A 14,933-nucleotide genomic window follows, 5' to 3' on the forward strand; every position below is an offset into this window, starting at 1 on the left:
TTCCTGATATTTTAAAGATTTTGGGGAAATGAAAACATTTACGAATTTTTTCAGTAGAAAGCTGGGCATCTCTGCTATTATTTGTACTTTTCTTTTGTTCCATAGCAATGCATGTAGTGACTTCATTATTGGATAATAGCTTTAATAGGAATTTTTTATTGTAGTATTAACTAGCTACCCACCTAATTAATTTCAGTAATCAGTGCTCAAATTCGACTATCTTTTAAAAGTCTTCCCCAGTGTCCCATGATGAATGGGTATAGACCATGTGACTCCTCTGCCACAGCTGACTGGGCCAAGCATAAGCCAAGTTAGGGCAATGAGATTTGCTCTTTTGGTAATATGGAATTGGGACAGACTATAGTTAGATTCTGTTGAGCTTTTGGATATGAAAGCTTTTGGATATGGCACAACCCCGTCTCTATTAAAAACACAAAATTAGCTAGACATGGTGGCAAGTGCCTGTAATCCCAGCTACTTGGGAGACTGAGGCAGGAGAATCACTTGACTCTGGGAGGCCGAGGTTGCAGTCAGCCAAGATTGCAGGGCCACTCCACTCCAACCTGGGTGACAGAGCAAGACTCCAACTCAAAGGAAAAAAAAAAAAAGAGAGATGGAGCCTTGCTCTGTCGCCTAGGCTGGAGTGCAGTATCACAATCTTAGCTCACCACAACCTCCGTCTCCGGGTTCAAGTGATTCTCCTGCCTCAGCCTGCAGAGTAGCTGAGATTACAGGTGCTCACCACCATGCCCAGCTAATTTTTGCATTTTTAGTAGAAATGAGGTTTCGACATGTTGGCCAGGCTGGTCTCGAACTCCTGACCTCAGGCGATCCACCTGCATAGGTCTCCCGAAGTGCCAGGATTACAGGCATGAGCCACCATGCCTGGCTCCAGCATGTTTCTAACAGGAATCTCAGAAAAGAATGGAGACAAAACAGGAGAAAAAAAAGTGGCAAAAATAATAGATGAAAATTTATCTGTTTTTTTCCAAACTGAAAGGGTCTTCTGAGTGGCAGGCACAAAGAATTAAAAAAACAAAACAAAAAAAACAAAACAACAACAACATCTAACCACTAAGGATACAGAAAAGACCACAAAAGTTTCTAGAGAGAAACAACTGGTTACCTACAAAAGTAGAAGAATCAAGTTGGTATCAAGTATTTCATCAATAATGCTGGAAGACAGAAAAAAACACACCAAAGCCTTCTAAATTCTGAAGGAAGTTATTCTGAACCAAGAATTACATGAGTAGGCAAGGGGTTAACTAAGTATGAGGGATAATAAAGTCATTTTTACATATGAATAACTCAGAAATTTACTATCTACAGAACCTCAAGGAAAAAAGTATCAGAAGCTATAAGGACAACACTAGCACATCAAAAAGTTATCCACTACAATCAAGCGGGCTTTTATTCCTGGGGTGCAAGATTGGTTCAATATATGCATATTAATAAAGGTTATTCACCACATAAACAGACTTAAAAAAACCACATGATCATCTCAATAGATACAGAAAAGGCTTTTGACAAAATTCAACATCACTTCATGTTAAAAACTTTTAATAAATTAGGGATCAAAGGAAGATACCTCAAAATAAGAGCCATCTATGACAAACCCACAGCCAACACCATACTGAATAGGCAAAAGCTAGAAGCATTCCCCTTGAGAACTGAAACAAAACAAGGATTCCCATTCTCACTACCACTATTCAATACAGTATTGGAAATCCTAACCAGAACAATCAGGCAACAGAAAAAAATAAAAGGCATCCAAATAGAAACAGAGGAAGTCAATTATCTCTCTTTGCAGTCAATATAATGTTATACCTCAAAAACCCCATAGACTCTGCTAGAAGGCTCTCAGAACTAATAAATAACTTCAGTAAAGTTTCAAGATAGAGATAGAAGACTAATGTATAAAGCTCAGTAACATTTCTTTTTTCTTTTCTTTTCTTTTTTTTTTTTTTTTGAGACAGAGTCTCGCTCTGTTGCCCAGGCTGGAGTGCAGTGGCCGGATCTCAGCTCACTGCAAGCTGCGCCTCCCGGGTTCACACCATTCCCCTGCCTCAGTCTCCCAAGTAGCTGGGACTACAGGTGCCTGCCACCTCGCCCGGCTAGTTTTTTTTTGTATTTTTTTTAGTAGAGACAGGGTTTCACCATGTTAGCCAGGATCTCCTTACCTCGTGATCTGCCCATCTCAGCCTCCCAAAGTGCTGGGATTACAGGCTTGAGCCACGGCGCCTGGCCCGCTCAGTAACATTTCTATACACCAATAACATCCAAGCTGAGAGCCAAATCAAGAACACAATCTCATTTATAATAGCCACACAACAACACACACAGAAACCTAGGAATACAGCTTACCAAGGAGGTAAAAGATCTCTACAATGAGAATTACAAAACACTACTGAAAGAAATCAGAGATGACATAAACAAATGGAAAAACATTCCATACTCGTGGATAGGAAGAATCAATAGTTAAAATGGCTGTACTGTCCAAAGCAATTCACAGATTCAATGCTATTCCTATAAAACTACCAAAACCATTTTTGACAGAATTAGAAAAATTATTCTAAAATTCATATACGGAACCGAAAAAGAGCATGAATCACCAAAGCAATCTTAAGCGAAGAAAGCAAAGCTGGAAGCATCACATTACCCAACTTCAAACTATACTAAAAGGCTATAGTAACCGAAACAGCATGGTACTGGTATGTTGGTATAAAAACAGACACATAGACCAATGGAACAGCATAGAGAATGCAGAAATAAAGCCACACACCTACAACCACCTGATCTTCGGCAAAGTCAGCAATAACAGACGAAAGAGAAAGGACTCCCTATTCAATAAATGGTGTCAGGATAGCTGGCTGACCATATGCAGAAGATTGAAATTGGACCCTTTCCTTTCACCATAAACAAAAATTAACTCAAGATAGATTAAAGGCTTTAATGTAATACCTAAAACAATAAAAACCCCAGAAGAAAAACCTAAGAAATTCTGGGTTCAGCCTTGGTGATATGGTTTGGCTGTGTCCCCACCCAAATCTCATCTTTAATTCCCATGTGTTTTGCGAGGCACCTGGTGGGAGGTAGTTGAATCATGGGGGTAGGTCTTTCCCATGCTGTTCTTGTGATAGTGAATAAGTCTCATGAGATCTGATGGTTTTTAAAAGGGGAGTTTCCCTGCACAGCTGTCTTCTCTTGTCTGTCGCCATGTGAGACATGCCTTTCACCTTCGGCCATGACTGTGGGGCTTTCTCAGCCACGTGGACTGTTAAGTCCATTAAACCTCTTTCTTTTGTTTGCCCAGTATCGGGTATGTCTTTATCAGCAGTGTGAAAACAAACTAATACACTTGGCAAAGAATGTATAAGTCCCCAGAAGCAATTGCAACATAAAGAAAAGAGACAAGTGGGACCTAATTAAACTAAAGAGCTTCTGCACAGCAAAAAAAAAAAAAAGAAAAAAAAAAAAAAACAGTAGCAACAGGCTGAGACAATCTACAGAAAGCAAGAAAAATATTCACAAACTTGCATTCAATAAAGGTCTAATATCCATAATCTATAGTAAACTTAAACAATTTAACAAAAACCAAATAACCCCATTAAAAAACAGGCAAAAGATACAAACAGGCAGCCTTCAAAGGAATAATAATCCCATCACCCAGGTCATGAGCATAGTACCTGATAGGTAGCCTTCCTAGAGATTCCTCCAGAATCTGTATTATTTGCACTCATTTCTATAATGACCATGTATTATTTTGTAATTTTAAAACAATCTAAATGAGGGCTTTAGCTAATATGTTGTCACTGTTTTGTTTTTAAATAGAGTAAAAAAATCCTGTTTTTTCCCACATCAGCAACTCACCTTCACCTAGGAACCTCTTTCATTCTAAGCCATGGTAGGAACTAAGCCACCAGAAGGCTACTTTCTTATTTATTTTTTAATTCTATTTTTGAGATGCAGTCTCACTCTGTCACCCAGGCTGGAGTGCAGTGGTGCGATCTTGGCTCACTGTAACCTCCATCTCCCAGGTTCAAGTGATTCTCCTGTCTCAGCCCCTTGAGTAGCTGGGATTACAGGCGTGCACCACCATGCCCAGCTAATTTTTGTATTTTTAGTAGAGATGGGGTTTCACCATGTTGGCCAGGCTCATGTTTTAAAAATATATATATATGTTTTATATATTTAAATGAGAGTCTGCGTATAATAACAAACTCCTTCTACCTTGAGTAATCAAGAAATCAGTGAACAAGTGTATCACTTCCATAGCTGCATAACTGCTTTGCTTTGGATTCTAGACACTAAAACCCAGTATTTCATCCCAATAATCATTCAAAAGATTTTTAAAGTTCCTAAGTATGTAAAGCACCATAGTGGCAGAGTTAAAGACAAACTACAGACTTAGACAATTCATATAATTTAAAATGTAATGTTTATAGGTTACTAGAATAAACTGTTTTGCTTTTATCTTGTTTAGTTCTTTGCCTTTTTGGGGGGGCTACATTTAATAATGGCATTTGCAGAGAGAGAGAAGTGGAGAAAAACCAGAAAGACCTGAAGAATTAGAGCTGGATGCAATGGTGCCCACCTATAGTCCCAGCTACTTGGAAGGCTGATGGGTAGAATCACTTGAGTCCAGGAGTTTGAGACCAGCTTGGCCAACAGTGAGATCCAGTCTCTTAAAAAAAAAAAAAGTCAGGCGGGAGCAGAGGCTCACACCCGTAATCCTAGCACTTTGGGAGGCCAAGGCAGGTGGATCACAAGGTCAGGAGAGATCGAGACCATCCTGGCTAACACGGTGAAACTTCGTCTCTATTAAAAATACAAAAAATTAGCTGGGTGTGGTGGCGGGCGCCTGTAGTCCCAGTTACTCAGGAGGCTGAGGCAGGAGAATGGAGTGAACCCGGGAGGCGGAGCTTGCAGTGAGCCGAGATTGCACCACTGCACTCCAGCCTGGGCAACAAAGCGATACTCCATCTCAAAAAAAAAAAAAAAGTCTTGAAAAATTTACAAAGGATAAGACAAATTAGACCAAGTCAAAGAAAGAGAGAGAGAGAGAAGAGGAAGTGAGATAAAGAAGTGAAGCTGGGGATGGTGGCTCAGGCCTATAATCCCAGCACTGTGGGAGGCTGAGGCGGGAGGATCCCTTGAGCTGAGGAATTCAAGACCAGCCTAGGCAACATAGATAGACCTTGTTCTCTACAAATAATAAAAATATTAGTTGGTTGTGGTGGTGCATGCCTGCAGTCCCAGCTACTCAGGAGGCTGAGGTTGGAGGGTCGCCGGAGCCTGGGAGTTCAAGACTGCAGTGAGCTATGATTGCACTACTGCACTCCAGCCTGAGCAATAGAGCAAGGCGGTCAAAAAAAAAGAAACCCAAACAACAAAAAATAAACCAAAAAAAAAAAAAAAAACGAGGAGGAGGAGGAGAGGAAGAAGGTGGAGGAGGAGGAGGAGGAGAAGAAAGAGAAGGACAAGGAGAAGAAGGAAGAATAAAGAAGCAGGGAAAGTGGAACAGAAAGTAAGGAGGGAGGGAGATGAGAGCTAATAAGAATTGACTAAGTTTTTCTCTGAGCCAACAGCTGCTATGGTTACATATCTTTAATCATACATTTGCCTACTGCTGCTAGGTTGTACACTGCTTTTCTTAATCACTTGTTGCCTTTGACAAGGCTGAAAGCAGTACTCTACAAGTTTCAAACCACAAATTCCAAAAGGCAAATACCTAGCTTTTTGAGTCTAGAAGGAAGGCAGACTGAAGAGGGTTGAGATTCAAGGAAACTCTAATTTTAGTCATATGAAATGAGTATTCCTTCTACCCCGCCCTCAAAGAACTCCTTGTACTGATTCTGCCTAGTCTTTTGTTGTTACTTTTTCCTTTTTAAAATAAGAATATCCTTTTGACTGCCTAGTCTTTTGAAATGTAAGTCTTCAACACTCTTTCATCATATTTCCTGATCTCCAGAGAGTACAGTAAGATTGTGTATGTGGCTGGGCGCAGTGGCTCAAGCCTGTAATCCCAGCACTTTGGGAAGGGCCGAGATGGGCAGATCATGAGGTCAGGAGATCAAGACCATCCTGGTTAACATGGTGAAACCCCATCTCTACTAAAAAAAAAATACAAAAAACTAGCTGGGCGTGGTGGCGGGCGCCTGTAGTCCCAGCTACTCAGGAGGCTGAGGCAGGAGAATGGCATAAACCCAGGAGACAGAGCTTGCAGTGAGCTGAGATCCGGCCACTGCACTCCAGCCTGGGCGACAGAGCGAGACTCCGTCTCAAAAAAAAGATTCTGTATGTACATCTGTATTAGACACAAATCAATTAGAAAGTGTGTTGTGGGAAGTCAGGGACCCTAAACAGAGGGATTGGCTGGAGCCGAGGCAGAAGAACATAAATTGTGAAGATTTCAGGGACATTTATCAGTTCCCAAAACTGATACTTTTTTTTTTCTTTTTGAGGCAGAGTCTCGCTTTGTTGCCCAGGCTGGAGTGCAGTGGCCGGATCTCAGCTCACTGCAAGCTCCGCCTCCCGGGTTTATGCCATTCTCCTGCCTCAGCCTCCTGAGCAGCTGGGACTACAGGCACCCGCCACCTTGCCCGGCTAGTTTTTGTATTTTTTAGTAGAGATGGGGTTTCACTGTGTTAGCCAGGATGGTCTCAATCTCCTGATCTCGTGATCCGCCCGTCTTGGCCTCCCAAAGTGCTGGGATTACAGGCTTGAGCCACCGTGCCTGGCCAATTAATACTTTTATAATTTCTCACGCCTGTCTTTACTGCAATCTCTGAACATAAATTGTGAAGATTTCATGGACATTTATCACTTCTCCAATCAATACTCTTCTAATTTCTTTTTTTTTTTTTGAGACGGAGTCTCGCTCTGTCGCCCAGGCTGGAGTGCAGTGGCCGGATCTCAGCTCACTGCAAGCTCCGCCTCCCGGGTTCACGCCATTCTCCGGCCTCAGCGTCCCGAGTAGCTGGGACTACAGGCGCCTGCCACCTCGCCCGGCTAGTTTTTTGTATTTCTTAATAGAGACGGGGTTTCACCCTGTTAGCCAGGATGGTCTCGATCTCCTGACCTCGTGATCCGCCCGTCTCGGCCTCCCAAAGTGCTGGGATTACAGGCTTGAGCCACCGCGCCCGGCTCTTCTAATTTCTTATGCCTGTCTTTAATCTCTTAATCACATTAGCTTCGTAAGCTGAGAAAGTACATCACCTCAGGACCACTATTGTACAAATGGATTGTAAAACATGTGTGTTTGAACAATATGAAATCAGTGCACCCTGAAAAGGAACAGAATAACAGCGATTTTCAGGGAACAAAGGAAGATACCCATAAGGTCTGACTGCCTGCAGGGTCGGGCAGAATAGAGCCATATTTTTCTTCTTGCAGAAAGCGAGTAGGAGAAATATCGCTGAATTCTTTTCCCAGCAAGGAATAACCCTGGGGAAGGAATGCATTCCTAGGGGTAGGTCTATAGACAGCCACTCTGGGAGTATCTGTCTTATGCGATTGAGATAAGGACTGAAATATGCCCTGGTCTCCTGCAGTACTCTCAGGCTTACTAGCATTGGGAAATTCCAGCCTGGTAAATTCTAGTCAGACTGGTTGTCTGCTCTTGAATCCTGTTTCCTGTTAAGATGTTTATCAAGACAATGCATGCACAGCAGGACATAGACCCTCATCAGTAATTCTAATTTTGCCTTCGCCTGTGATCTTTATTGCCCTTTGAAGCATGTGATCATTGTGACTTACTCCCTGTTCATACACCCCCTCCCCTTTTAAAATCCCTAATAAAAACTTGCTGGTTTTGTGGCTTGCGGTTGCCATCACAGTCCTACCAATATGTGATGACATCCCTGGAGGCCCAGCTGTAAAATTTCTCTCTTTGTACTCTTTCTCTTTATTTCTCAGATTGGCCAACACTCAGGGAAAATAGAACGTATGTTGAAATATTGGGGGCTGGCTCCCCCAATAAAAGTGAAAAGGTGAGTGAATACTATTTATTTGAACAGTTAAATTTTGACTCTGCTCAGGTCGTATCACATTAGTTTTATAAAAGATTTTTGCGAAATACTGGTTTTCCAGCACATATAAATAAATATGTAGCTGTCTACTCCTTTTCCTCTACTAGTCCACACTCCTTTCAACTTTAATTTCTTTATTCCTGCCTGTATCTTTCCAGCAAGCCCTAATTCAGAAGTGAGAAGACGTTAAGTACCACACAGTTAAATAAATTACCCAAGGACAGGGAGCTGAGTGGCTGAGTCATGGCTGAGACATAAGTCTTCCTTATGTTAGACACAGGGAATTACCAGTACCTACACAGAATTTTTTATAGCCAAGGAAAATTTTTATGCAACTTTTTTTTTCCTTTTTAGAATGAGTAGAGAACTACTGAATGCCATTTATGCCATTTAAAGACAGTAAGAATGATTTTTAAAACATTGGCAAAAACTATTGTTGTAATCATTAGAAAAAAACAGAGCATAATATTAAAGTCTTATTTTTCCAGCTTATAACATTGAATTTACTAATTTAGTTACATACTTATATTTAAAATCATACATAAATATATTTAGATTTACTGCTGTTAAAACTATCAAAATAAAGTAGCAGTGAAAATTAAAGTATTATTTTTCCTGCTTATCTTTATTTCATTGATATGTATTTAAAATGTTATAAAATTTAATTTTTAATTTTATTTTTTATTTATTTATTTTTTATTTTTTTGAGACTGAGTCTCACTCTGTCGCCCAGGCTGGAGTGCAGTGGCGCGATCTCGGCTCACTGCAAGCTCCGTCTCCCGGGTTCATGCCATTCTCCTGCCTCAGCCTCCCAAGTAGCTGGGACTACAGGCGCCTGCCACCACACCCGGCTAATTTTTTGTATTTTTTTAGTAGAGATGGGGTTTCACAGTGTTAGCCAGGATGGTCTCGATCTCCTGACCTCATGATCCACCCGCCTTGGCCTTCCAAAGTGCTGGGATTACAGGCGTGAGCCACCGCACCCGGCCTAATTTTTAATTTTAAAGTTTAATGTATATATATTTAAAATCACATGAGTCTATTAATTTAGAAATATTGCTCTTTCTACTCTCTAATAAACCACTATTCTTTTAAAAATAAAAACTAGATCAGTAGTAAGCATGAAATCAGAACAGGAATTATCTACATTTCGTTATTTTAAGTAGTATCTTACTTCTTTGGTTCAATTTGGAATATGGCATAAAAGTAACATCTGAAGTAATGCTGAAAGGATAGCTGGTTTTGTTACACATACACACACAGATATATACATATACATACACACATATTTCTATAAATGGAATAAAATATCATGAAAGCCTAGAGCAGTTTATTGGCAAGTACGTGCAATTTAAAATGAGTGCCTGGCTGGGCCAAGTGGCTCAAGCCTGTAATCCCAGCATTTTGGGAGGCTGAGGCAGGTGAATCACTTGAGGTTAGGAGTTTGACACCAGCCTGGACCACACGGTGAAACCCCATCTCTACTAAAAATACAAAAATTAGCCAGGCGGGCGGACGTAGTGGCATGTGCCTATAATCCTAGCTACTAGGGAGGCTGAGGCATGAGAATCCCTTGAACCTGGGAGGCAGAGGTTGCAGTGAGCCAAGATCACGCCACTGCACTCCAGCCTAGGCAACAGAGTGAGACTCCATCTCAAAAAATTTAAATAAATAAATAAATACATAAAATGAGTGTTTTATCCCTAAATATTTGAGGAACCTAAACTCAATTATGTGAAAAATATTTTTTACCTCTGATGCTGAGAAATGAAAATCGTATAGAAGACATATAAACTATCCTCAAAGGAATATTAATATTTTACCAGAAGATAAATATTAAATTTTCCTGAACTTTTATTACAATTCAATCTTGGGTAATATTTGAATACTAAATTATGCCATGTTACCATAAAATTATTTAAGGTTGCTCAAATGGACGTTTTCTTTTTGTTTTGAGACAGAATTTTCACCCTGTCACCCAGGCTGGAGTGCAATGGCATGATCTCAGTTCACTGCAACCTTCGTCTTCCTGGTTCAAGCAATTCTCCTGTCTCAGCCTCCCGAGTAGTTTGGATTACAGGCACCCGCCATCATGCCTGGCTAATTTTTGTAGAGACAGGATTTCACCATGTTGGCCAAACTGGTCTCGAACTCCTGACCTCAAGGTGATCTGCCCGCCTCGGCCTCCCAAAGCGCTGGGATTATAGGCCTCCCAGAGCCACCACATCTGGCCTGAATGCTATGTTTTAAAATATTATAGTTCATTTGGAATTTTGACATAAGTACATTTCTAATATAGGCTGTCCAGAAGATACATCACAATTTCATGAGCTATTTTACATTACATAGGGAAATCTATAATTTGTGATCTATAAATCCTGTCACCACAGATCTTTAGCAGTCTTTAAACTGTTCTTTTAAGAGAAAAGAATGCTTGCAGTTTCCTTATTTCATTTACCTGATATATTTTTCTCTACCTCAATAAAAACAGAAAGTGTGAAAAAGAGACAGAATCATGAGTAATGGACCAAATGATAATAGGACAAATAGGTTTCCCCCTGTGGATTAATCTATATGTGGCATAGCCTTAAGCTTTTCCTACTTATTTGACAATATAATCAAAAGTTTAAAATCTGCACAAATCTTATAAATACAGAAATTCCATGTTTAGCAACTTACGGCACAAAAATAATCAGAGAAGCAGGTAAGGAGATGTACATAAGGATGTTCATTGTGATGTTTATAATAGTGAAAAACAATGCAACTTAAATGTGCACCATAAGGAATTAGTAAATAATGGTCGAGCCACAGTATGGAATACCAAACAGCCATTAATGATAACCAACTGCGTATTCATTGATTAATTAGGTCAAAAAAAAAGTAAGTACAGTTGTATGTGAACACATAGGAGAAAGATTAGAATATACATAAAATAGTGGTTATCATTCATTGGTGGAATTACCAATGATTTTTTTTTCTTTTTTCTTATTTGCATTTTCTAATGTTTTAATGCAATGAGATAAATTGCTGCACAAGAATGACAGGGGGAAAGAAACGAAAAGTAGATGTCAATGTGCATCACCTGGGAATTTATAGTCTTTCATCAAAATAAGTTATGCTTTAAATCTGACTAGAAATTGTTGAAAAAAATATTAATTATGTTGCAAAAATATGACACTGCAGAGACAGGAAGTCAACTTGTTTCCCCATTCCTGTCACTAACTGGAAAGAACCCTTCCTCAATTTCCAACAGATATTGAGGAGTACTTCTGAGTCTCAGTAAAATCACATAATTTTCCTCCTTTCTTTATGCTTTATAGCTTGTATAACTGTCCAGATAAGGTGGAGAATCTATGAGAAAGGGACACATAGTTCCAGGGATTGAAGTGATGATATGTAAAAACTGAAAGTTTCTTTTCCTACTATATCCTTTGGCCTACAGGCTAAAGAGCTACATGTTCACTTATGCTTTAAAAAAAATTTTTTTTTTTTTTTGACACAGGGTCATGCTCTGTCACCCACGCTGGAGTGCAGTGGTACAATTATAGCTCACTCTAACCTCGATCAGGCAATCTTCAGCCTTAGCCTCCTGAGTAGGTAAGACTAGAGGCACATACCATCATGGCCAGAAAATTTATTTTCTATTTTTTTTTGTAGAGACAGTGTCTTTCTATGTTGCCCAGGTTGACTTAATGCTTTTAATAAAGCATTAATAAGACAAAGCATATCTAAAACAGCTAAGGCTGGGTGCAGTGGCTCAAGTCTGTAATCTCAGCACTCTGGGGAGCAAAGGCAGGAGGATCACTTGAGCCCAGGAATTTGAGATCAGCCTGGACAATGTAGTGAGACCCCTATCTCTACAAAAAAACTAAAAAAAAAATTAGCCAGGTCTAGTGACATCAGTCTACAGTCCCAGCTACTCAGGAGGCTGAGGTGAGAGGATCACTTGAGCCAGGGAGGTTGAGGGTGCAGTGAGCCAAGATAGCACCACTGCATCCTAGCCTGACTGACAAAGCAAGGCTCTGTCAAACAAATAAATAAATACATAAACTAGCTACACATTTATGTTTTTTATATTCCCTGCACACTATTTTCATTCCTTTTTTTTTTTTTTAAGATGGTGTTTCACTCTTGTCACCTAGCCTGGAGTCCAATGGCGTGATCTCAGCTCACTGCAACCTCGGCCTCCCAGGTTCAAGTGATTCTCCTGCCTCAGCGTCCCGAGTAGCTGGGATTACAGATGTCTGCCACCATGCCTGGCTAAATTTTTTTGTATTTTTAGTAGAGACGGGGTTTCACTATGTTGGCCAGGCTGGTCTCAAACTCCTGATGTCAGGTGATCCGCCCGCCTTGGCCTCCCAAAGTGCTGGGATTACAGGTGTGAGCCACCGTGCTTGGCCTCATTCCTTATTTATTACTTTCAACAACCCTACGAGATTAAGTGTTATTAGTCCAACTTTATAAAGCCTGGTTCAGAGATTAAGTAATTGACATTAGGTCCATAAGTAGTAGACTCAGGGTTCGATCCCAGATCTGTTTAATTCCAAAGTTCTAGCTCTTTCCACTACATGACATTGCTTGCCTTTCATTCAGAGGCTATCAACAGAAAAAAATATAAATTTAAAATAATGCCTTAGGGGTAACAAAATAATGGACAGCTGACTACAACTTCTAATCAGGTCTATCAAACTGCTCTTCAGTTAGTTTACACTTTATAGGTTCAGTTACAGGGTTGGTTAAAAGGTTAAGTAGGTTTCCATTACAGAATAATCTCTTCTTGACTGAAGAATTTTTCAAACGCCCATACATGTATCACTATTTTATCATTGCTATTGCAGACAAAATCTTAAAAGGAGAAAACACCTACTAACCAGAAACAGCAAATAGTTTATTATCAACAATGTAGGGGAAAAAAGTACAGTATTTTGTTCTTTTTAAATAAAATTAGTTATAACATAAAATAGAGAACTGTGTAAAGATCTAGGTTCAACACTGATTTAGAATTAAAAACTACTTAAAAAACTCATTATCAAGCCATGCACAGTGGCTCACTCCTGTAATCCCAGCACTTGGGAGGCTGAGGTGGGCAGATCATTTGAGGTCAGGAGTTCGAGACCAGCCTGCCCAACATGTTGAAACTCTGTCTCTACTAAAAATACAAAAATTAGCCGGGTGTAGTGGCAGGTGCCTATAATCCCAGCTACTCCGGAGGCTGAGGCAGGAGAATCACTTGAACCCAGGAGGTGGAGGCTGCAGTGAGCACCACTGCTCTCCATCTAGCCTGGGCCAAAGAGCGAGACTCTGGAGACTCTGTCTCTAGCCTGGGAGACAGAGTGAGATTCCATCCCCAAAACAAAACAAAACACAAACCATTAACAGTGGCTGAGCGTGGTGGCTCATACCTGTAATCCCAGCACTTTGGGAGGCGAGGCAGGTGGATCCCTTGAGACCAGGAGGTTGAGAACAGCCTGGCCGACATGGCAAAAGCCCATCTGTACTAAAAATAAAAATATTAGCCGGGTATGGTGGCACACGCTCATAATCCCAGCTACTCAGGCAGCTGAGACATGAAAATTGCTTGAACCTGAAAGGCAGAGCGTACAGTGGGCAGCACTGCACTCCATCCAGCCTGGGAAACAGAAGAAGACTCTGTCTCAACAAACAAACAAACAAACAAAAAAACCACTAACAAGACTGAGCTAAGAATAACCTCTGTACTCTAACAAAGATCCAAAAAGCCAGTTTTCAACTATTGTATAATTAACCACTTAGGAACCTCAGGTATTTCAGAATATCTATTTACATTCTCAAACTGACATGCTAATTACATACCAATCCTGAGGTGCTTTACTTAGCTGAACTATGTAGTCTGTCTAGTCTAAGTTACCACATGTTTTTTAGTTTCTTCACTTAAAAGTACTTCTTCCTGTTATAAAATCAACATATGTACATGGTATTTTTTTTTTTTTTTTGAGAGAGAGTCTCACTCTGTGGCCCAGGCTGGAGTGCATTGGCACAATCTTGGCTCATTGCAACCTCCGTCTCCTGGGTTCAATCAATTCTCCTGCCTCAGCCTCCCAGGTAGCTGGGATTACAGGTGTCTGCCACCACACCTGGCTAATTTTTTGTATTTTTAGTAGAGATGGGGTTTCGCCATGTTGGCAAGGCTGGTCTAGAACTCCTGAACTCAAGTGATCCAACTGCCTTGGCCTCCCAAAGTGCTGGGACTACAGGCATAAGCCACCATGCCTGACCTGAAACTAAAAATTTAAAAGCCAAAAATCTCTCCACTCAGAGATAAGCAGAGTTTGTATATTCACATATATCCTTTGGAAACTTCTGTGTGATTATGTGTGCATACTTATGTATTTACAAAAATGGAACTAAAAAATCCTTTGTATTATCTTCTTAAACTTTCACACATTGTGACCATATTTCCATGTCACTAATGGTATCCACAGTATGGATAATTAATCACCTACTGTTGAACATTTAGGCATTGTCTATTTTTTGCAACTATAAACAATGCTTCGATGAATATCCTTGAATTAAAATATCTTCTAATTCAGCCTTTTCAATAATTTAGGCCTGCCTTGTTACTCCTAATTTCAAATAACATAGTGTTGACATTATAATTTTAATGAACATAAATAACATATTAATTCATCTTTTTGAACAAAAAATTCTTACCTTGCAATAACAGATTCAATTGGCATGATATCAGGCACATAGTGAGCCATAGGGGAAACAAAGTGTCCATCTAAGATCTTACAATCTGATTGCTCTTCAATCTAAAAGAAAATCAAAACCAAGATGTATGCAAGAAAACGAAGATATCTTGGTCTATCATGGATGTTCTTCTAATAAAAAGTTCTATTCAATTAAAATCATGTTTTCAGCACC

General features: G+C 40.0%; 1 protein-coding gene across 14 annotated transcripts in view; it reads right to left on the reverse strand.

Annotated features, from left to right (window-relative positions):
* Positions 1-14,933, reverse strand: part of ABHD18 (abhydrolase domain containing 18) — a 70,209-nt gene that overhangs the window by 28,889 nt on the left and 26,387 nt on the right. For 12 of the 14 annotated variants that reach the window (XM_031664281.1, XM_031664283.1, XM_031664286.1 and 9 more), the window contains one exon: positions 14,721-14,821. The exons of the other annotated variants lie outside the window; for them this stretch is intronic. In XM_031664281.1, coding sequence (XP_031520141.1) covers positions 14,721-14,821 — 101 coding nt within the window. The remainder of the gene's footprint in view (positions 1-14,720; positions 14,822-14,933) is intronic. 14 annotated transcript variants of the gene reach the window in all.

The sequence above is a fragment of the Papio anubis genome, chromosome 3 (assembly GCF_008728515.1).
Source record: "Papio anubis isolate 15944 chromosome 3, Panubis1.0, whole genome shotgun sequence".
NCBI classification, from domain to species: domain Eukaryota; kingdom Metazoa; phylum Chordata; class Mammalia; order Primates; family Cercopithecidae; genus Papio; species Papio anubis.